The following is a 24315-nucleotide window of genomic DNA, read 5'->3' as shown; positions in this document are numbered from 1 at the left end:
TATTTTTCATTGTCCTTAAAAAATATATCTGTGCGTGTGAGAGACAGTTATAAATCTGATGGGTATTTGTGTGTGTGTGTGTGTGTGTGTGTGTGTGCGTGCGTCTTGTCCAGGGCCAACATTGTGAATCTCCAGTGGACGCATGTGTCAGTAATCCCTGCATCAATGGAGGAACTTGTCTCAGTGACGAGCAGACCGGCGGCTTCAGGTACCAGAAAAATAGAGGGGGGGAAAAATAGCATTTGAAGGGAAAAAGGAGACATTTTTGATAAGTGGAAATATGTAATTCTATGCTAATACCAATACTATGAGAATGAAGTTGTAGTTTTCAGAGAATACTCGAGAACAAAAAAAAAAATCATGTCTTAATATTTTGGGTATAAAGTACATGTATTACCAGATTGAAGTACAATTATTGCGACAATACATTTCAAAATTGAATAAGAAGAAAGTTGCAATTCGGCTGTCGGTGGCCGACTGGTTAGCATATCTGCCTCACAGTTCTGAGGACAGAAATCCGTCCTGGCCTGTGTGGAGTTTGCATGTTCGCCCCGTCTGTGCCGGCGTGGGTTTTTTTCCTCCCACATCCCAAAAACATGCGTGGTAGGTTGATTAGAGACTTTAAGATTTTAAAAACGAATTACGTCAGCGCATGCATGCTACTTTTGCGGATTTGACCTCTTGCGGGGGTGGTCCGGAAGCTAACCCTCACGAAAAACGAGGGACTACTGTACGTATGTAATAAACTCACGGTTGTGTTAAACGACTTAAGTTGTGTGTGTTGAGTTGTTTCACACGTTGTAATGTGCTAAACGTGTGATGGCACAGTTTCGACAGGCCCGCCGACTAATGAGTTTCACCCGTCTGGCAGCCAATGAGTTAGCACGCGCGCGCGCGCACACACACCTCATTAGCATTTGTCATTTTCTTCTTGTCGTTTCTTTGTGCGTGTAGTTGTGCGTGTGCGTTGGGCTTCCACGGCGTCTACTGCGAGGTCAACGCCGATGACTGCCAGGACCACGGCTGTGAGAGCGGCGCCACCTGCGTGGACGGCGTGGGCAACTACACTTGCCTGTGCCCCCCCGGACGAGACGGTACGCGGAAGTCGCTCGTGGCCCCGCCTCCGCCGTGACGCCCGGCCAATAAGGTTGTGTGATGTGTGTGCTTTGTGCTGTGATTGGGGGGTCAGGTCTCTTTTGCCAGGAAGAGCAGGACATTTGCGTGCCGGCCAGGAACCCCTGCAAGCATCAGGCCACCTGTGTCAGCACACCCACTGGACACAGGTGACACACACATGTACACACACGCACTCACACACACATTCTATATCTTCATTGTATTTTATTTGATTGATGATCATTTTCATTGATGTACTGTCCATAATTTGTGTGAGGTGCGTGTGCATCCCGGGTTGGGTCGGTCCGGACTGCAGCCTGGACTACGACGAGTGTGCGGACCACCGCTGTCAGAATGCGGCGCAGTGCGTCGACCGCCTGGACGGATACACTTGTGTGTGCCCGCACGGATACACGTAGGTCACCTAAACGTATATATATGTATGTGTGTATATATGTATATATATATATATATATATATATATATATATATATATATATGTATAATTAAGGTTACACTCCAAATTATAAGAAAAAATAAAAATAGTATTTATTTATTTATTTAATATTATTAGAATTGTAATTTTATGAGAATAAAGGCTAAATATATTTTCAAAATTAGAGTGACTATTATGAGAGAGGTGTGGTCTTGTGAGACTGAAACAAAAATATTGAGTGAATAAGAAAAAAGACAATATATCAGAAGACTTAAGTTGTAATACTACAAGAAAAAAAAAAATAATTTTAAGAAAATGAAGTAAAAAAAAAACAAAAACAAAAAACAAAGTAAAGTCATACATTTTTGAGGAAAAACAGTTGTGAGATTATGAAAGTAAAGTTAAAACATTATAATGAAAAATGTGAGAAAAAGTTGTAATGATAGTTGACAAGAAAAAAACTGATTATATGAGAATTAAGTAAAAATAATACTTGTGACAGTGAGAAGAATGTTGTATTACTACTCAAATAAAGTAAAAAAATTATACGTCAGAGGAGCAATTTTAATTTGTAATTTTGTGAGCAAAATGTGTAATATTATGACAATAAAGTTGTAATATTATGAGAAAAAGTCGTTTTTAAAAAGTATCTATATATATATATATATATATATATATATATATATATATATATATATATATATATATATATATATATATATATATATATATATAAAATTATTGGGCAGAAAAAGTTTAGAATAAAACCATCCATCCATCCATTTCCTGAGCCGCTTATCCTCACAAGGGTCGCGGGAAGAATAAAATGAGAATGATAAAAAATATAGATTTGTAAAATATATTTTTTTTTTTTTTTTTACAATTTAAAAAATAAATAACTTCAATAGCGTGAATTAAAAATGTGAGAAAAAGGGTGGAAAATTAAATGGAAAAAAGTAGTAATTTTATGACCAAAAAAAACATCATTTTGAAAATACATTTGTAATTTCTTGCCAGAAAAAAAGTTTTTATAATCCAAGAATAAAATCATATTAAATTTCAAATAATTACAGTTTTATGACAATAAAGTAGAAATGTCCAGAGAATATATGTGTAAATATGTGGTGAGAAGAAAAATGTTGCGGGAAGAAAGTTGTAATATAAAAAAAACCATATAATTTCAAAAGCATAAAGTAAATATATTCAGAGAATATTTTTGAAATATTTTGTAGGAGAAAATTATGTTATGCCGAGAATAAATACCAGTATTACAAGAGGATGACTTTGATCTTGGTTTTGCTGGTTTTCTGTGGCCAGGGGCGATTTTTGCGAGGTGTCGCCGCCTCCCGAGTTGCCCTGCCAGCCGGGGCGCTGCCAGAATGGCGCCCTCTGTGTGGAAAAGGCGGGCGTGGCGCTGTGCCAGTGTCTGGTGGGCTTCGAGGGTCCCAGCTGCGAGAAGTTGGTCGCCGTCAATTTTGTCAACAGAGACTCTTACGTTCAACTGCATGACGTCAAGAACCTCCCCCAAGCCAACATCACCATGCAGGTCAGCGAACAGTTCTTTTCGACAACATTTTGAGATTTGAAGAGAATTGTTTTCAAATTTAGAATGCATTCATGATTTTGTGAGAATTCGAAGAGACAAAAGTCAAAATACTATAATAATCAAGTTGTAATATAAGTAAGGTGCAGTACAAATACTGTTTGAATAATGTGGTCGTTTTAATAAGAAAAATGTCATCATCTTATGAGAATAAACTTGAAATATTGCCTGAATCACATCATAATATTGAAAAACTGGTTAGCACATCTGCCTCACAGTTCTGAGGACCCGGGTTCAAATCCGGCCTCGCTTGTGTGGAGTTTGCACGTTCTCCCTTTTCCTCCGGGTACTCCGGTTTCCTCCCACATACCAAAAACAAGCATGTTAGGTTAATTGAACTCTAAATTGCCCGTAGGTGTGAATATGAGTGCGAACGGTTCTTTGTTTCTATTTGCCCTGCGATTGGCTGCTAGGGTAGGCTTCAGCACACCCACGATCCAAGTGAGGATAAGTGGCACAGAAAATGGATGGGGGGCTATTCCAAGAAAACATTTGGAATTTTCGAAGGGGAAAAATTCACCATTTTGAAGAGAATAAAGTTGTCATATACTGTACAAGTTTTGATGGAATAATTTGGTCATTTTTGCCTGGAAAAAAAGTCATCAATTTACCAGAATAAATATTTCCACAATTACATCATAGCAAGCATTAAGAGAGAGAGAAAAAAAAAGAAACTATTCGAGAAATAAGTAGGCATGTTTCAAGGATACCTTTGTAACTTTGTGAAGAAAAAAGTCCGAATTTTAAGAGAACAGACTAATTATGACTAGGAGTAAAAAGTCATAATACTTCAAGAATGAACTTGTCATTTTCGGAGAAGAGTAATACAATTAGCAAACAATTTGTTAATATTAGCAGAATAAAGTTGTTACATTAATAGTATAAATATGTAATAATGTTCCAGGTGTCTACGGGGGATGAAAACGGCATTTTGCTTTTTAACGGAGATAAGGAACCAATCGCTGTGGAGCTTCATCAAGGTCACGTCAGGGTCACCTACGACCCCGGGAACCAGCCCGCCACCGCCATCTACAGGTGGAAACACACGCACATTTTGGATGTCGAACACACCAACTTTAGGAAAACACATTTAAGAAAAGCCATACGTTAGGTTTGGTTTTGGATTAGGTCCGTTGAAGACGAAATTATCTTTGATTATTTGTTCAGTGAATTGTCTTTGGCATTCATAAAAATATGTACATTAGCTTCACTGAAGACGATAAATTGTCTTGGCTGTTTTATGAATCTGCATACTGTATGTAGGTTCATTGAACGCTCTAAATTGGCCGTTTAAAAAAAACATGGAAGTTACATAATATTAAAAGACTACATTTTCTTTGATGTTCATAAAAACATGTATGACAAGTTTGTTAAAAACTACATTTTGGGTACATTAATGACTATAAATTGTGTTTGATATTCGCCAAAGCTTACATTTTAAGTTATTTGAACACAGAATTGTACAAGAACACGTTAGGGTCTTTGAAAACTCAATTCTTTGATGTTTACAAAAATGCACATTTGTTACATTAAAGGCTATAAATTGTCTTTAAAGTTAACAAAAACACCTATTTGTACTTGTTACTTGAACCCACTGCAGTTTAGTAGGTTCAATCTTGGATGTCGATCATCTGTTAGGTAACACGGACTTTTCACGCTGTCAACAGTAAAAGCATTTGCGTTCAAGTATTTTTATTGTTTTCTATTTACAAAAACGCTTGACGCTAAACGCCGCACTTGACGAACGTGCCCTCGACGTCATTGTCGTCGGCCGGGGACCGCTCAAGCGTTCATGGAGCCGAGCGACCGGTCGGACCCCCAGCTCGGCGGGGGCGGCAAATGGTCGCTAATGAGCTCTGAGTGGCCAACGCTATGTTGGCGGCGCGGGTTTTCCCCATTAAGAGGACCCTCCAATCCATGTCAATGATTCCATTTTTGGGTGCTACACACACACACACACACACACACGCTCTCGAGTAATGTAGTGTGCGTGCGTGTGCGCATGCGGGCATGCGAAATTCTTTTCAGATAGTGGACTATATACAGGTAGTTTACTCAACAGGTTTTTCATCAAACAACCTCACGTTTGTAAACATCAAAGACAATTTTAGTCTTCAACATAGTATGTTTTCATAAACATCAAAGACAGTTTAGTTGGGTGTGTTTCCATTCAAGACAATTTAATATATGATATCTACAAACGTGGGCTTAATTGAACACTTAGTGTCTTTGATGTTTGCACATACGTTAGTTTTGTTGAATGGTCTAACTTGTATTTGATGTTTGTGAAGCACTTACATTAGGATAATTGTCGATTAAATTGTCTTTGTTTTCTAAAAAAGGACATCCATTAGGTTTACTGAAGACAAAGTTTTCTTTGATGTTTACAAAACCATGAGGTGAATTGGAGATCAAAACAGGCCAGACTAAATTGTTCTTGATGTTTACAAAAATAATTGATGTTCGGTTCACATAGTTAGGTTCACTGTAGGAAAAAAAACTGTCTTCGGCCTTCATGAAGAAGACGACGAGATAATTGAGGTCATTTGAAGACTGGCTTTAGTCATTTGTCTTTGATGTTTTTGTCGCAAACGCGTCACGCCGTTGCGTGCAGCTCGGAGACGGTGAACGACGGTCTGTTCCACACGGTGGAGCTGCTGACCTTTGAGCGGACGCTCAACTTGTCGGTGGACGGAGGTCAGCCGGCCACGCTGGACGGACGTGGACGCCGCCAGGCCGCCACGACGGACGCGCCGCTCTATGTGGGAGGTCGGAACACAAACATAAACATCTTTTCCTTTCGGCTTGAACCTACTGAGGAATGAATGGGTGAAAATGTTTTTTTTGGGTGAATGTTCGGGTTGTCAGGCCTTCCTGAGGAGGTCGTACCAGCCTCCTTGTCTCTGTCCTCTCACGCCATCAACACGTCGGGTTTCCACGGCTGCATCCGGAACCTTTACATCAACCACGAACTTCAGGACTTCACGCGCGGGCACATGCAGGCGGGCGTGCTGCCAGGCTGCCGCGCCTGCCGCAAGCTCCTGTGCGCGCATGGCCTCTGCCAGCCCGGAGGAGGCACCCGGGTCAGATGCCCTCACAGGATAACAAATAGCGCTTTGACGTTAGCACAGCTTTGATTTTGAGTTATTTTTTTCTTTTTGCTGGCTCTCAGGGAGTAGAGTGTGTGTGCCACTCGGGATGGGCGGGGCCACACTGTGACCAGCCAATCGCAGAAGGGCTTGACGGCGGAGGGGACGCGGTCGACGCCGCAGGAGTCGTGGCAGCGTTAGGTTGGTACAACGCGCTAAATTGTCTTTGATGTTTAGCAAACGCTTACGTTAGCTTCATTAAAAGACTCCAAATTGTCTTTGATGTTTAAAAAAAAAAGTGTGGTTCCTTCAAGAAAAAACTGTAAATTAGTTTAATTGGAAGACTAAATCGTCTTTGGTATTTATGAAAATGTTTTCATTAGGTGGAGTGTCTTTGATATTTGTAGATTTGTAAATAAGGTCCATGGAATCGTCTAAATTGCAAAAAATTACATTACATCTGTAAATTGCCTTGTTTATGAAAATATTTATGTTCATTCAAAGCTTTAAATTGTAATTGATGTTAATAAAAATGTATACTGGATTTTGTTCATACTGTATAGTTATCGTTGTTTAGGAAAACACATACAGTACATAAGGTTTATGACTAAAATCTCTTTGATGTTTACAAAAATGCACACATTAGGTTAATTGAACATTAAATCGTCTTTGGTGTATAAAAAAAACCCCACATTCACTGAACAGTCTTACTGTCTTTGATGTTTCCGAAAACATGGTCTGAATGGTCTTAATGTTAACAAAAATGTGTACGTTAGGTTCTTCAAGACTAAATCGTTTTTTAGTGTTTCCAAAAACACGTATGTTCAGTTGATTGAACACTCTAAATTGTCTGATGTTTACAGAAATGTGTAAGTTCGATTCATTAAAGACTGAAATGTCTTTGATCGCTCATGGGGAAAAAAATGCACGTCTGTCCGTTAAACACTCTAAATTCTCTTTGATGTTAAAAAATACGTTCGACTGCAAGTTTGAGCAGTCTGACTTTGATGTTAACTAAAATCTCTACCTTAGGTTCATTAAAGACTAAATTATCTTTAATGTTCAAGAACAAGACTGTTAGGGTTCTTGAAGACTACCTAAACGGTCTTTAACATTTTCCCAAAATGTTTACCTTAGGTTTGTTGAATACACTAAGTTGTTTTTAATGTCTTCAAAAATACACACGTTTGGTTAATGTATGACGCTAAATTGTCATGTCTCTAAAATCTCTATGTTAGGCCCATTGAAGACCACAGTAAGTTATCTTCGATCTTAACCAAAATATGTGTTAGGTTAGTTGAAAGCTCTAGATTGCAGATTCATATGGTCGGCTGAAGACAAAAGTTTTTGTTGATGTTTAAAAAAAAAAATGCACATGTTCGATGTGTTAACGACTCTAAATTGTGTTTGATGTTTTCTGGAAAAATGAGTGCGGTAGGGTCTATGAAGACTCAAAATGGTGGATCGTTACAAAAACACACGTTTGGTTCATTGAAGGCTCTACTGTAAACGATGTGTTACTTGACAAATGATGGTCACCCTCGTTAATGTGAGTTTCGCTGTCGTAAGCTCCCCCAGGGTCAGCGTGTTCCGGCGTTCCCGTCCGCGATTACCACCGCCTACAGCGGGGGGCGGTCTTCTGCCGGACCCCCAAGACCTTCGCCTGGGTGGAGTGCCAGGGCCGCTGCCAGCCAGAGGGAGGGGTCTCGCCGGGGGCCTCCGCCACCCCTTCCTGCTGCGCCCCCCTGAGGCTGCGCCGACGCCGAATCAACTTCCTGTGCGACGATGGAACCTCTTTGACGCAAGATGTGGAGAAGCCAATAGAGTGTGGATGCAAGGTGTGTGTATAATACACACACACACACACACATTGATGAACAAACCGATTTGGATTTTTTTTCGACTTGAAAACAAGTCAACCTCGCGCCTCAAACTGTCTTTGATGTTCACAGAAACAGGTATGATAGGTTTATTGAAAACTTCATTGTCTTTGATGTTTACAAAAACATGTCAGATTCATTGACGTCATGAAATTGTCATTGATGTTTGTATTTTTGTTGAAAAACCAAAATCAGCGTGTCACTCAAAGACACACAATAACATCTGTGTGTGTCTTTGCTGTTTTTTAAAGACAAACGCCTCCTCTGCGATGTGATTAGAGGAGTCAGCGTCACATGATCAATAAATGTAGCTTTAAAAATATTATTTATACCAATGGGATCTATTAACTTTTTTGGATTGTTTTGATTTTGACTTTTGTGTACTCTAACATAGCTTTTGTCAACTATGAACACACGCAAACAATAACAAGCTAACAGATTGTAAAATAATATATAAGATGTGCTCATGGTATTTTTATATACGTTGACTGTATTTTAGTTTTCTTCTCTGGATTAATTTATTGGAATAAAGAGCAGCTGCTTCTTCACGCCGTGTCTTCGATTTTGTCCCCCCATTTTTACCTTTGACCTCATTTTGTTGAATGTCTAATTGTCTTTGATGTTGACAAAAGTACAACCATTCGATACACTGAAGACTGTAAATTAACAAATGATACATAATCATTGATTATTCGTTTCTCCGAAGATTCTAAATTGTCTTTGATGTTTTCAAAAACATGCATTTAGGTTCGTTATGTTGGTTGTAAATTAGTGTTCGATGTTCCCAAAAACGTGTATTTAACATTGTTTCAGACTTTTTTTTGTTGTTTACTAAAACATACATGAGTTTTTTTTTAAAGACTAAATTGTCTTTGTTGTTTTCAAAAACATTGATTTAGGTTTGTTAAGGACTACAACTTGTCTGACGTTTAAGAAATGACTTCATGTCCATTTGTTTTTGTTAAAGATCACATACATGTTCTCTCATGTTAAAGAAAACACGTGTCAGGATCATGTCCGATGTTTTCGCCCAAAATGCATCTTCACCGAAGGCTTTTCCGACACACTTTTATTTGAGTTTGTTTCAAACTAAATTGCATTTGAAGTGTACTTAAAAAGTCTACGTTAGGTTCGTTGAAGATCAACTTGATCGACCAAGTTCGCTGTTTCCTAAAAGACGTACATTGGGCTGCCTGAATTGTCTGCATACTAAAAGGTACATTAGCGAAGATTCTGTTTGGCTGAAGACTCAAGTGTCTTTGATGTTCACGAAAAGGCGGATGTATTTCTCTGCTTTTCTTTCTTTCACCCTTGACCTGCCACCGGGACGTGCTCGGAGGAGAAGAAAGTGGGCGGAGCTTAGCAGCGAGCGAAAGCATTTTAATGAGTGATTGACGCACCACCCCCCCCCCCACCCCCCCACCTGCGATCATAAAAGATTACATACATCCCCCACCCCAAGCCCTTCGACACGTTTCATCGCAGACAAAGGAGGAGTGCAGCGAAAGCATCCATCCATCCCACACCTCCGCTGAACAGACACTACCATCCCCCCATCATGCCAAAATGTACATTCACATTTTGTGACAACAGAAACGATAAAAAATAGCAAAAATATTTAAAAAATAAAAAAAATTTTTACCTCATTTGACCCCAAAAAATAAATCAATCAATCAACCATTGACTTGATGGACATTCGTCTTTGAAGTGATGAGGTCACATACAAAATGTTAAAAAAAAAAAAAGTTAATATTATTATGTAAAATATTCGTTATGTAATGTTTTAAATATTTAATCAGCAATTTGTGTTTAAAGTCATTATGATATGTAATATTTGACATTTTTAAATGATTTAATATAACAAAACGTATCGTTTTTAACATTTAAAAAAAAACGTCTGCAGTGAAAGTAGTCACATTTAAAAAAAAAAATTATTTGAACTTAAAAGTGCAACCAGACAGGAGAAAAAAAATATTTGGTAAATTTGACACATCATAGAGAACAGTTGTTGTTAAGAAGCCTGACAATGAATGAATGAATGAATACAAAAAAACTGCAAAGTATGTGAAATCAGGCTTGAAAATGGTCAAGAATTGAGACATTCTTTCCGCTTGCAGATACTGTGGCCGTGTCGCTGAAAGCTCCCCTGTCAATCAAATATTTCTCTCATGGGAAAAATCTCACGCTTTCACGGGCTGCAGAGAAGCGGCCTCTGACAATAAACCGCGCCACCAGGGCAATTTCTCCTGCTTTGAAATTTGCCGGGTTTGGCTTAACCGCATTACACTTCAGGGATGTATTTTCAAGGGGTGGGCATCGTTTCACGACCAGTTGCACACTCTACTGGTAGAACTGGCTGTTATCGTTCCAAGTTATTTATGAACAAGTTAGTGCAATTCTGCCGAATGGCCACTGCACGGAATAAGGGCGCTATGTGTGGATATAGTGGGGTATATGCCCCAGCCCAGTAAACGCTCACAAAATCAACACATTTTAGAAGGTGAAAAAGACTTTTAAGCCTTATGCCAACACTTCAGTACTATAGTGTTCTCAGTCTTTTACACATGTTTTCAGCGCTTAATGCATTTAGAAGCAAAATACAAGTTTGGTTGCTCTTCAAATCAAAATGATGGTTCTATATTATTATAGAATGACCAGAGAAAGCGCGAGGCCGCACGCACGTCATTTGTTGTACTTGTCCAAACCAACGTCTTTATCATTCCTCTTCAAACTTTACCATGCTTGGTTTTAGTTGACTGCAAATTCAACATACTTCCTTCCTTCCTTCCTTCTTTCCCTTTCCCAAAAATTGCTGGGATCTCCATATCCGCCAGCTTGCTCCTCTTCCTCAGTCCCAGCTTTATTTTCTTCCTCTCTCAAATTCTTGCATTTTTCTCCTTCCATCCATTTATTGGCTCCTAAACGCACCTCTTGGTTCCCCTTCCTCCTGTCAGTGGTTGTTCTTCTTCTTGTTCACGTTTTCGGTCATCATCTTCCTCCAACAACATCTCCCTTCACAGCAAGTGCTTTTTTTAATTTGTATTATTGATATGATGAAGATTATGCTTAGTGCTCTCTAGGTGCCCATCACACACACACACACACACACATACACACACACACACACATGGTCCAAGTGAGGGCATTGTGAAAGAGGAGGAGGAAGGATGTGAGGTGTGTGAGGAGGATATGAAATGAAAAAGATGGGGGATGGTTTTTTTTTTTTTTATGGGAGTGCCGCAGGCAACACGAAGAATTTTGACGGCAAAAGAGCCTTTGGGGGGGGGGGGGGGGGGGGAGAGGAAAAAGAGGAGAAGGAGGAGGGGAAAGCGTCTTCAGAGGAATCTCTCGATGAAAACGGACAATCAGTTCAAAGATTGCGTGTGGACGCATGAATGCAGAAGAAAAACAGGACGAAATTACAAATTTGGAGTTTTCCAGCAGAATTTTTTTATTCTCATGATTTCTACTTTTCATGAAAAAAAACAACCAGGAAGAAAAAAAAATCCCATGAAAATGGCAGCTCTTCTTGAAAAAAGAAAGCTTCATTGTCGTGGGATTTGTGAATGTTTTTTCTAAAAAAATAATTTTTCAAGAAAATATTACTTTTACAAAAAAAAAACACCTTTTTATTGAAAAAAATACTTTCTTGAAAATGTCCTCAACCTTTCAACATTATTTCTCCTTAAACTATTCTTTTGTATGTAGAATTACCATACTATGAAAACGACCTTCAAAAATATTTGTTTCTTGATTTTGTTTGAAGATGACTACATTGTATCTTGAAAAAACTTTATTTAATTTTAATGAGATTATTACAATTTTTTTCTCTCAAACATGAACATACTCTAAAAAGAGTAACGGAATGTTCTACATACATTTTTAATTTGTCATCTATTGACATTTTTTCTTGACAATATGTTTTTTTCATGAAAAAAATGCAACTTCATTCTTAGAAGAATCAATCTTTCTATTTATATTTTTGAAAACAACTTTCTTGCACCGAAAATGTTCTAAAAAACACCTGAAAATAACTTTCCATAAGTTTACATAACATTTTCCTCAAATTTTTTTTTCTAAAATAAAAACTTTCTTGAAGAAATGTAATTACTTATTTAATTACTTACTAATTACTAATTTAATTACTTATGTAATTCCATATTTTTTCAAGGAACAGTCGATTTGTTTGAGTCATATTTTGTATGGATTTTTTTATTATCAATATTTGAGAAAAACGCTGTATTTAAAAAAAAGAATACTTTTTTGTTTTAAAGTAATGTTTTGTAAGCTTAAGATAAAAGTCAGTTTAAAAAAGGGGAAAGTAGTTATGTGGTATTTTCTTGAAATTCTAAAAATATGATTTTTGTAGATGACCTTTTGCTTGGGAAAAAAAAAAGTTTTGGTAAAGACTAAAAAAAGAATTGATTCTCATAAGATTTCAACTTTTATTGTCAATAAGAAGTACAAAAACAGTGTGTGTGCGCGTGTGCGTATTTCACAGGGAATGAGTGTTAATTGAGAGGAGGCGCAGTGTGTGTCCATTAATCAGTAAGGAGGGTTAGGGTTCCTGCTGTGGGCCACTGTGGGGGGGCCGAGCTCGCATGGGCCTGCTGACATTCTCACAGTGTGTGCGTGCGTGCGTGCATGTATGGGTGCGTATGCGTGTGTGTGTGCCTGTGAGTGAGAGAGCGCGAGAGAAAGGTCATGAAATGTGTGCATACGTTGTCCCACGACCACCTTTCAACAACAAGGTGCACTTGGATATGTTTTTCCTTCAAAACTGTTCTCGTTAAGATTACAACTAAAACGATCCATCCATCCATTTTCTGCAGCGCTTATCCTCAGGTGGGTCGCGGGCATGCTGGAGCCAATCGCAGCCATCTTCCGGCGAGAGGCGGGGTACATCCCGAGCTGGTCACCGGCCAATCGCAGCAACTAAAACTATATCATACATATTTTAGTTGTAATTGAACAGATGTATAGCAATAAAACTTTTTACAAAGATCCTTTTTTTTCTTGAAAAAGATTACAATTTATTTTTCAAAGAAATCAAATTTTTTTTTGTTAATATATTTTTTTCTTCTAATATATCTGAAACATCCTTTTCTTAAAGAAATCCCAAAATTTTCCGTGAAAAAAATAATACTTTCCAATTTGCCATTTTTTCCTCAGATTCCAGTTTTTAAATGTTCTTATACCGTAATAAACTACACATGATTTTGAAAATTATACTACATATATTTTCTTTTTCTTTTTTTTACAAAAGATCCGATTTTTTTTCCTCAACTAAATAAATCAAAAAAATATATGTCAAATTGAAAACATTTTTTTTCCACTTTTTAAATGATAAAATATAATGTGTTATCTTACAAGTTTACAAAATATATTTACTTAAAGAAATACATCAAAAATACATAAAACCAATGTTTTAAAAGTAATTGTAAATATTCCAATTTGTAAATATTTGTATATGTAATATTCACATATAAAATACTAATGTATTATTTTATGAATGTATTAAATTTATTACATTTTTATAATTTTACAAAAATATTGGATTTTTTGACATTATATTACGTATATTTTTATATTTTTTCTTCCAAAATACCTGACTTTGTTTCCTGAAGATATCCATATTTTTCCATGAAAAACACGACTTGACTCTAATCTCATTATGACAACCTTTTTCCTCAAAAGTATCCCACTTTTGAAATGCTATTTTACCAATATGTAATATTTAGATATTTTCTTTTTTTTAACCTAATGGAGAGATTGATATGGAGTATTTAAACACTTGTATATAATATTTGACGATCCAGTTGCCCATTCACATTGAGTATATGTGCAAATGAACAACCCCCTATCTCTACAGTATACGTCTGTAGTATGTATACAGTGGTATATGTAGTATGTGCCATATGTAGTATGATGTATGTGGTGTGGTTGCATATATGTGGCGAGCGCTGCGTCCTTTTGGCGCCCGAGGCGCTGAGAGAAAATACATATTTGAAGGGAGGATGACCTACTTCCTCCTATACTTTCTCTGCCCTCTAAACTGATTTGTCTTTTTGCGGCGAGCATCTTTCCTCCTCGGGAGACGTTCAAGTGCAGTCAAGAGATCGAAAATACACTGAGGTCAAGCTCCCCCACTTTTCAAAAAATAGATATAAATGAACTCCAAGCATACAATGTGAGGTTGGTGACAGGGTGGACATTTTTGGCTAATATTCACCGAGCTGCCTGCATACTGTTTAACAAATTCATTTGAAATTTCTATAAGGTTTTTATACGAACTGATATTTCACTATGGCCATGTTAGGCTTGTCAACATTCACTCAAAATTCAATTAAATAAAATTTTAAAAAAGAGCCGAGAATGAACAAACACTGTAGGAGTTGTTAAATCGACCTCGATTTAACCGATTAATGGGGCAGGGGTCATCCGTTACAGCTGATTGTCCGTTAAATTGATGCACTTTTTTTCATGGCCGAAATGCCACCATACAGCACAAAATTATTGTTTGAACTTGAACCCGTTCTCAAGAGCGCAGCAAGACAGCGTGCGAGCACTTGGCTAATTTACATGCGATTATCACGTGTCCTGGCGTACGTATGTAAAACAGCCACGTGGCACACCGTTACTTCCGATTGCCATTAAATCAGGGACTGTTAAAACGAGCTTCCACCGCAGTAGGCGATAACTATAGCAGAGCAAAAAGGCATTTGTCGTTTATAAAATTAGCATTGTGAACTACAGAGAACGTAGCCGCGCCGGTGGCCACGTGTGTGTGCGTGCCTTCTGGTCTTTTCGACGGTTGTTTGTTGTTCGAGAACTGTAGCGTGCAAGTGCACTCGATGGATGCGACAAGCGAAGCCTTGGATTCACGTGAGCTGTTGCACGGCTTTCCCAATTGCGCGATCAAAGCATGACATCGCGCAATCTGCTTCTTGTGTGATTTACGACATTAGTCCACTCGTTAGCAAATTCCCGATTTCAGTTAGCATTAAAGTTCTTTTTTTTTTTTTAGGAGTTACTTGTGCATCTTGGCTAAGATGTGTTTGATGTTGTTTTTCAAAAGCTGATCATCAGTTGAGCTTGCACAGGGTCGGAGGTCATAAATCTGTTTGCAGAGTACGAATAAAAACAAGTACGAACACATTTGTGGGGAGCACGGTTAGTAAATGAGGCCCACTGACCCATTTAGGCTTGGCTTACGTTTTCTTTCAAAATGTATTTGACATATGTTCATTCAATAATTCAATATTTGGAAATATCTATTTTTAAATTGAAATGTATATTATTTATTGTACATTTAATGTAACCATTTTATAAAACTTTCTAAATATATCACAGGTGTCAAACTCAAGGCACGGGTCTCGAGCCGGCCAGCCTCATCATTGTATGTGGCCAGTACCTGTACTTTAAATTACGACTTTATTTCTTACATTTCAGAACAAATATCTGTACTTTCTACTCCTAGCAACGTAAAAATGTTTGAGAAGAATAGTAATTTTTTTAAAATGTACTCACTCATTTTTTATGTAATAATTACATCAATGCCAGACGAGTGTACTGAACTTAATATTACATCAACTTCATTCGTTTGAGTTGAAGTAACAAAGTACAGTAATAGGAAATAACGGAAAAAAAGAAGAAAAAAAGAATGAGGAACGAGCTTGTTGGGGGCTTTCCTAAAGAACAAAGAAGATTATTTTATATACAGTAACATATATTATAACGGTTGTCAGTAATAACTTTTCCCGTCACAAGCTCAAAAATAAGAATGAATTTGTGACGTGATAAAAGCAATAAAGACACGTGTACAAGTGTTTTATTTTGACAACCAAATTTATTAGAAGAATAGTGGTTTTGAAAAGAAGGTTCTAGCATCCAGTGAATACTACCTTTTACACGACACCAAAACTGAAATGTGAAATGTTGCTTTTTTTTTTTCTTCTGCTTCATCTTTTTCTTAGCAAATTGAAGAGAGATATAACATAATAATAATAATAATATTTTTTTTTACACATGCACAAAGACAGATCTAATCAGCGGCGCAAAAAAAGAATCCAAAAAGATCAAATCAGCATCCTGCTTTTTTTCTTTGTCTCCAAAATAAACACAATTTAAAAAAAAATACAAAATCACAGACATGAAGAGACATTTCATTGTCATCCAATCAGATTTCCGCATCCAAATAAACAGGAAAAGAAACAGTGCAGTCAGTCAATCAATCAATCAGAAATCAATCAATCAATCAATTAGAAATCAGCGTTAATGAACGGTGACGTTAAGTGCTCATGTACACTCGGAATAGAAGCCGACAAGTCACAAAAAAAGGTACAAAACAAAGTCAAAACTTTATTGTACATAAATAAAATGACGTGACAAAAACATTTTGCTTAAATGAAGACTTTTTTCCCCATCAAACTGTAAACAGTATCGAAAGAAAGGAAGAAAGAAGAGGTCCTTTTTTGGGTGGTGGTTGTTTTTTTGGGGGAGAACCTGCGCGCGTTTGCGTGTTTGTGTGTGCACTTGTATGAGGTACAGTATGGAAGGGGTGCTTGGGTGTCCTGAGCATCAGCACAGCGCCCCCTGGGGCTGTCTGGGCGGAAGGAATGAGGTATTTCGAGATATATAAAAAGAAACAGGATTTATCTTTACGGAGAACGTGAAGCCACGCCACCAGAACCAGAACCAAAACCAAAAATGCAGAGGTCGCCCGCCGCTTCCGATACGTCATATCGGTCATCAAGAGCACAGCAGGAACGTTGGAAGTCGTAGCTTCAAACATTTGCCAAATATTCCTTTTGACCGCTAGGTACATTCAAAAAAACAAAACCAAAAAATCTGTTATTCTTACTTTCCGAAACTCAATCGCAGTTACAAGAACATCTCGCGAGGTCTGACTTGGTTTTTCCCTGAACCGAAAAAGAACCTTATTGGCTTGTGTGAAATATTTCTGATCGAGGTTTTCCTCGCGGTCGGAAAATCGGACGATTCCGAGAAAAACAAGATAAACTGTGAGTAGAATGCAAATAAAGCGACATAAAAAACAAATCGTTCGGAGACTTGTGACATATTTTGTTGGACTATTAAGGTAAAAAAAAAATAAATAATCTGTGCTAGCGTGACTGCACTGATCCGATGTCATTCTGATTAAAAATGAATTTCCAAAACCGTTGTTATCACGTTTCCAACAACGGGCAGAGAAAGAAAACAATTTGTAAAATTCATAGAAAGCCGAAGAGAAGCGACGCGGCTGTTGCCTTTTTTTCTTGTCGTCGTACCTCAACGAAGTGTCTGAGGGTCCCTGAGGGCTTCTGGGCAATGTGTTTTTCCAATCCCGACACTTTTAATGATTCACGCAAAAATAAGATGGATGTTGATTCAAAATGGGGAAAATCAATCGAAGAAATCTTGCACACATAAACATCACGTACACAACAAGGAAGAAAAATGATTGCAAAAGAGCTTGGGGAAAAAAGTCAGCGGCAAGGGGATTGTTTCCGACGACATTCTGACGTTCTCTTTCCGACAAAAAAAGGGACAACGGGGGCGTTTTTTTATTTACACTGGCATGCAAAAATACTGCAGAACCTTCGCTTGGCGTGGTCCAACAGTCATTAAAAACACACAAATAAACCAAAAACAACATACGCTCGGCCTGAGGGGAAAAAAGGCTCCTAGGGTAAAGCATTTGTATGTACAAGCGTCCTCAAGCCCCCTTGTGTGACGTCATCAAAACAGAAAGCCCCGATTACCCGAGAGTTTTTCAAAAGGAGGAAAACGCGACCGGACACCGAGATCTGCGCACAACTGTCTGAATGTTTTCCCTGAATCATCACCGGAAAAGGCGCCGCCCTCTCCCGCTTCAAGATAAAACTTTATTCTTCGGACATTATACGTTTTATCATGTACATTGGGTGTCGTGTCGTGTGTGTGTGTGTGTGTGTGTTTGTGCGTGTATGTTCGAGGTTAGTTGTGTTTACATTCACTTGACGCAGATCAAGAGGTATACAGTATGGCAGAAGGAATGTGCACTTTCAATCCCAAACACCGTGAGCGGGAATCATCTCTGTCACAGGAAAAATGGCGACAATGACGACGGCGACGAGGAGACGAGCAGAACGGATTGCGTGAGTGGTGGTGACACGGTGGGAAAAAAAGATCATCATCTTGTTGTTTCATCTTTTCTGGTCTCTCTAAAGTCACACAAAAATCATGCGACAACGTTCGAGAATTTCTTTCTCTATGTCAGGATGATGCTTTTTGAGATCTTTGTTCAGTTGCTATACCAGACACCCTCAAATACCCTAGCGTCCTAAACCTAAAACCTTTACCCTAACTCGAAGCCGAAACCTAAGCCCTATCCTTACAAAACCCATCAGTCCTCTCTAATTCGAACTCTTACGGTAAACTTAATTCCCAAACTTCCTCTTTTTGAAATCTCCTGCTAAAGGTTTCAATTCTCCGAAGTTGAGCAAAACCTCGGAAAATCTTTTTTTTCTTTCACTTGTTGACTCGTGATTGTACAAACATGGCCGAATGCTCAGCTCTTAAAACGTAGAAATACTTGGCAGGTGTGTGCCCCAAAAAAATGGGAATACCGAGAGAAAGTCCATTCAATTCAATAATTTGTTTCCAAATGTGAAACTTGTATGTTATATGAGATGCCCACACACAAAGTGAAATATTGCAAGCCATTGTTTCAATTTTGATGATTATGGCAGAAAGACAAAACAAGCAAAAAAATCCCGGCATTTCACAAACTTCGAATATTTCATGTGACCAACAAAAAAGGATCTTCAACACAGAAACGTTGGCCTTCTGAAAAGTGCATGACAGTAAAATGCCCTCAGCAATTTGTTGGGCCTCCTTTTGCATTGATGACAGCATCAAGGCTGCGTGACGTGCAGGTGATCGGCCTTTTGGCACACTTCGGGCGCTATTGGAGCCCAAGTTGCCTTCGTTCTCTCATCTTCCTTTTGGCAATAGCCCACAATTTTCAATGGGGTTCAAGTCAGGCCAGTTTGCTGTTATCGCATGGCTATGAAACCAGGTATTGGTAGTTTTGGGTTTGTGCGAAGGTGCCAAATCCTGCTGGCAAATAAAATCAGTGTCTCCAAAAAGTTGGTGAAGTGCTCGAAAATGTCCTGGTCGACCGCTGCGTTGACTGTGCACTTCATAAAAGACAACGGACCCCACGCCAGCGAATGACGTTGGCTCCCCAAACCATTACCGACCATGCAAACTTCATACTGGACTTTAGAAACACCTTGACTTTTGTTCTTCTTCAGTCAGTTTTCCTCCAATCTCTGGGACCCTGATTTCTAAATGAAATGCAAAATGTACTTTTATCTGGAAAACAAGGACTTGGGACCACCGGGCAGCAGACCGGTACTTTTGCTCCTTAGCCCAGCACAGATGCTCCTGAGGTTGTTTTTGGTTTTCTGCAGCTGTAGCCCACGTCATGCAACGTCTGTATGCGGTGGTTCTTGATGCGCTGACACCAGCCTCGGTCCACTCCTTATGACGCTCCCCCAGATTTCTCAATCCCATTTGCTTGACAATCCTCCCAAGGCTGCGGTCGTCCCTGTCACTTGTGCACCTTACCCGGTCACATTTTCCCCTTCCTCTTAACACTCTGTCCATGTACTTTGACACAGCGCTCTGTGAGCGTCCAGCTTTTTTTTGCAATTTCTTTGAGACCTTTTCTCCTTACGGAGGGCGTCATTGTTAGTTTTCTGCACAACCGTCACGTCAGCAGTCTTCCGCGTAATTCTGAAGCCTACTAAGCCAGACTGAGACTATTTAAAGGCTGAGGAAAACCTCTGCAGGTGTTTCACGTTAATTCGCTGACAAGATTGGGACACAGGAAGTTACGATGTGGAACTCTGAATACTGGATTTGTTTATTTTTTGTCTTTCTGCCATAATCATCTCAATTGAAACCTTTGTATGTGGTGAACGATTTCTGATTGGGTTTGAATTTGGGCTGTTTTATTATTGTCTCTTCTTAACCCTCCCTATCTTCCCCTCTCACAGTATCAACGTTCCCTTTGACCAAACCCTAATATCTATTCTCACGCTAACTCTTTAACTAACCCAAACCCTATCGCCAACCCTCACAACCCTAACCCTAACTCAATCCTCCTCTATAATGTTGAAGCTAGCTCAGGTCTTTGCTCAGTACGGCAGAAATGTGTTGTGCTGGGAACGTGGATTCAACTCGAAGATGAGAAAGGTCGTCCCGATTTTGCCCCTTCCCAACAAAGCACCTCAAACACCAAACAATCGTATGTCTTATAAGATTATCCTATAAGACTATCCTTAGGTCTCAGGTGTATTAAGTGTGGATTTGTCCCGATTTTAGGGTCCGAAACAAGTTGGGGCCGACAATCTTGACAAATGGACGTTTTCACTATTTATGACCAAAACCCTTCATGCGTGTGGGGAAAGCCACCTTCACCCGAGTCATAACTCTGTGAACTGTGACGCCAAACGGAATGTAGCCAACAACGGAGCAACCTTCCTAACTAAGGAACGACGGAGCGCCCATAAACAAAAAACAAGCATGTCTTCCCCGAAGTTTGAGGTATGTGTGTACCGGGCCTTAGCTTAAGCACAGAAAAGAATAGCTCAAGGACCAGTCGTACAACAAGATGAGTTGAGATTCTCCCACCTCAATTCTTTCTCTGAGGTATTCAGAGTTTTTTTTCTTCTTCTTATACTTTTTTTTGTTTGCAGACAAAAAAAAAAAAAACCCTCGTTAAGATGTTCCCAAATGTCACTTCATACGTTTTTGGCCTTCGGGAGCACGAACGTAAGACGTTTGGGAATTTTGTACGAGGTAAGGTGTGTAGTTTGATGTATGGAAGTTTACAATCGCAGCTGTTCATAAAGCACTCAAAGAGTTTTTGGCTGGAAAACAACAAAAAAAGGAAAAAAATCCACGATGCTAGAAGCTAGACGACTTTTCAAAGATTCCCCAACAGAGTAAGGCGGAAACCTCTGGATAAGATCGGCAGCGACAGAAAACATCAAACTTTGATGGAATATTGGAGGTTTCGTTCCGCGTGTTCATCAGAGCTGTCAATCAACAAAGCCTCTGTGAAAATACCAAGGAAGTAAAATGATGGAAAGGGATGGACGCCATTTACCGTTTTCCAAACTGTCAATCAAGGGGAAAAAAAAGGGGCGGAGGAGGTGGACCTTTCCTGAGTGACATGACTATTCCAACCAAAACACAATCTTTGCGGCTGAGCTAGTGAGAACACCGACAGGCATCTTGGGGCGGAAGGGTTTCCATGGCGATGGATTGAGAGACCATTTTTCTTCCCAGGTGGGCTATTTCCATGGCTCCCTAAGTGTACTTTTCCACCTTTTGGATTGCTGTCGACTAAGTGACTCTGGACATCGTAGCATTGGCCTAATTAACTCCCCTAAGCACACTATTTATTCCCACATTCCCTCTGGAGAAGGGGGAAAACGAACCCTAACCCAACCCTAGGTCTCATCCAACAATGTAAAACCCTAACCTATCCAAACCCAACCCTAACCCTAGTCCTAAAATAATCCTTGCCCTAACCGGAACCCAACCCTAAACTAGGAGTAAAACGTAAACCAAGTATTAACCCATGCCATGTTTTTGTGATATTAAAAAAATGAGTCTCACTTTTTCCCCCACTATTAATGTGACTTATAACGCACATCTCAAATGAAAAAATAAAAAATACATTTTGAGCGAGGAAGTAAAAATAATCAACTGAGATAATGTGGTTGCCCAAATAATTCAACCTTGGTTTCACTGGAACATAAAAAAAAATGTGGTCTATCTGATTAAACCAAGGGTAAACTTTTTGTCTCAAATTCCAAAAGGTACGTTTGGAGCAAACCTAACACTGCCCACCACCAAAAGAACATCGTACCGACACTGAATCACGGTGGTGGCAGCACCAAGATTTTTTTCAGCTGGAACTGGGGCCTTCGTCAAGGTGGAGGGAATTATGAACAGTTCCATATAGCAGTCAGTGGGTTAATCAGAGACACTTAAATGGTGGCAGGTTTGTGTTGACGCCCATTGAGCAAGAGTTTGAATGTGATTGGTTCATTCTGAACACAGCCGCATAATAGTTATAAGAAGGCGTGCACACTCGTGCGACCACATTGTTTCAATTGTATATTTTTACTTCCCCTCTTGAAATGATCAAAATATTTCTTTCAATTGAGTTGTGCAGGTTATAGGTCACATAAATGGTAGACAAACTTTGGAAATGATCTAGCTTGCGCTGAATTTTTTGATATACCAAAAATTTGAACAAGGTTGTGTCGACTTTTTATATCTACTGTCAAAAGCCAGCGTTCTTCTGAGAAAAGTTGGCCAAAGCTGTCGTTCCCTGGAGGCGTTTGGCCTTTTAAGCTGTGTGTTTAGCTTCCTCAAATGCTCACTCAATCGCTTTGACATTTTCCCGAGCGCTCTATTCACTCTAAATAAACCCTGCTGATTATTAGCTATTAAGACGACGTAAAAGGTGGGATGGATTTATGTAGCAAAAAGACCAAAACATTTTCCATGTCAGCCCACTGAGTCCGTGATTTTTTTCTGGAAAACACCTTTTTTTTTTTTTAATCTCTATTTCTATAATGTCCCTAAAATCCCACAAGATGGCACCAAAAAAAAGTAGTGCTTTGGTGCCATCATGTGGCATAGGAGCTACTGTATGTTGAAGTGAGGGGAGGAGCTAAGTCTATAGGCTAGGAGGGGGGAAAAGTTGTTGCCGAATGTACACACACACTTAGAATGTATTTTGAAAAAATGTTTTTTTTTTTTAAACATCAAATCGCCTGTAAGCCGTTTATTTGTGAGGGTAAAGTTGTAAGACGAGTTTGAAATGATATGAAAGTATCTTGGGCTCCTGGTTTGAGGTATATTTACCGTTTAAAGTATTAATACAGTGTTGCTCGCTATATCGCGTGTCATTGCACTTCTGCTATATCCCCCATTTTCTAAGTGAGCATTTCTTTGTTTCGGTATGCAGGCAAGTCCGAATTTAGAGTTTTGTGCCTTGAGTGTAGTACCACGTTGTGCCACAACATGCCAGGCAGCAATGAGGTCCACCGGAAGTTTCTTGTTTGAAGGTTTATAATTGCCGTCATATCTACGCTCACTTCCATTAGCACATCTATAGTATTTATCATTATATGTTAGCATTAAGCTAGTGGACTTTCATTAAATGGTTTGGTTAAAATATTTTGGTGTTTGATTCGCTCATGTTAGATGCGTCGGTTTTACAGTAAACTTCCACTGGGAGTGACAAATAAACAGCTTGAAGCAAGCACACTTTGACTCTTATTTGGAGAACTGCGAGTCTTCTTTTCATTTCCTCAAAGCGATGTTATACAATAGCCTCCCATTTCTTGACAGTGAAATAGTGAGAACAGGCGCTCTGGAATACTTTATAAAAGTGTGTTTAAATAAGTTGAATTGTTTCTTAATAAATTTAAATGCCTTTCATGCATGTGGAAGGGGTAAACCCTCTATAAAAAAGGAGACCCCTATTTTCACCTATTGCAGTCTGGAAACTACTACAATTGTCCATTTAAAAAAATGCTTTTTGACAATGGATGGTCAATGTTCACTTTTGGCAATTGTGGGAATGAGGAGCAGGAAAAAAAAGAGATGTTCACAGAGGCAATGTCGACGCACCCGCCACCTTTTTTCGAATCTAGACGAGCAATTCAACGTCTGAATCCGCCCACTCAACATATGGCGACCTGACAACGAGCGTGCGCATGTTGTTGTGTGTTCGTGTGTGTGTGAGAGATCGAGGGAACACGGCAGTGCGTATTCACAGCAAACCTGACTTTTAAAACTTTTTTTCTCAACAGGTAGGAGGAAAATAACACCTACAAGAAGGGTCTTTTAATAAGGGCTAAAAATCTGTAAAGTGGCGGCACTAAAAGTCCTGATTCTTCACGGTTTGTGTGTGTTGCTATTGTACAATCAGCTGCTTTGATAAAAGTGGTCAGACCTGAGGTATCCACGACAATCACAAGAGGAAACAAACCACCAAAGGCGTGGACAAGATGGCAGTGGCCAACGTGGCATCTGTGAGGTTTGCAGTTTTGTTTTTTTTCTGGCAGTCTTGGAGCACAAAAACATCAAAACAACAAAATGATGAAGCCAAGC

At 39.0% G+C, this 24315-nt stretch overlaps 1 protein-coding gene across 1 annotated transcript in view; it reads left to right on the top strand.

Moving 5' to 3' along the window:
- Positions 1 to 8672, top strand: part of LOC133476786 (slit homolog 1 protein-like) — a 42480-nt gene extending 33808 nt beyond the window's left edge. Inside the window, exons 28-37 of the mRNA XM_061770646.1 lie at positions 114 to 208; positions 955 to 1094; positions 1190 to 1283; positions 1394 to 1531; positions 2870 to 3098; positions 4060 to 4190; positions 5770 to 5924; positions 6024 to 6238; positions 6328 to 6445; positions 7814 to 8672. Coding sequence (XP_061626630.1) covers positions 114 to 208; positions 955 to 1094; positions 1190 to 1283; positions 1394 to 1531; positions 2870 to 3098; positions 4060 to 4190; positions 5770 to 5924; positions 6024 to 6238; positions 6328 to 6445; positions 7814 to 8094 — 1596 coding nt within the window. The 3' untranslated portion in view covers positions 8095 to 8672. The remainder of the gene's footprint in view (positions 1 to 113; positions 209 to 954; positions 1095 to 1189; positions 1284 to 1393; positions 1532 to 2869; positions 3099 to 4059; positions 4191 to 5769; positions 5925 to 6023; positions 6239 to 6327; positions 6446 to 7813) is intronic.
- Positions 8673 to 24315: the final 15643 nt, after the last annotated feature.

Source organism: Phyllopteryx taeniolatus, chromosome 4 (assembly GCF_024500385.1).
Source record: "Phyllopteryx taeniolatus isolate TA_2022b chromosome 4, UOR_Ptae_1.2, whole genome shotgun sequence".
Taxonomy (NCBI): Eukaryota; Metazoa; Chordata; class Actinopteri; order Syngnathiformes; family Syngnathidae; genus Phyllopteryx; species Phyllopteryx taeniolatus.
This window is presented reverse-complemented; position numbering and strand designations above follow the sequence as displayed.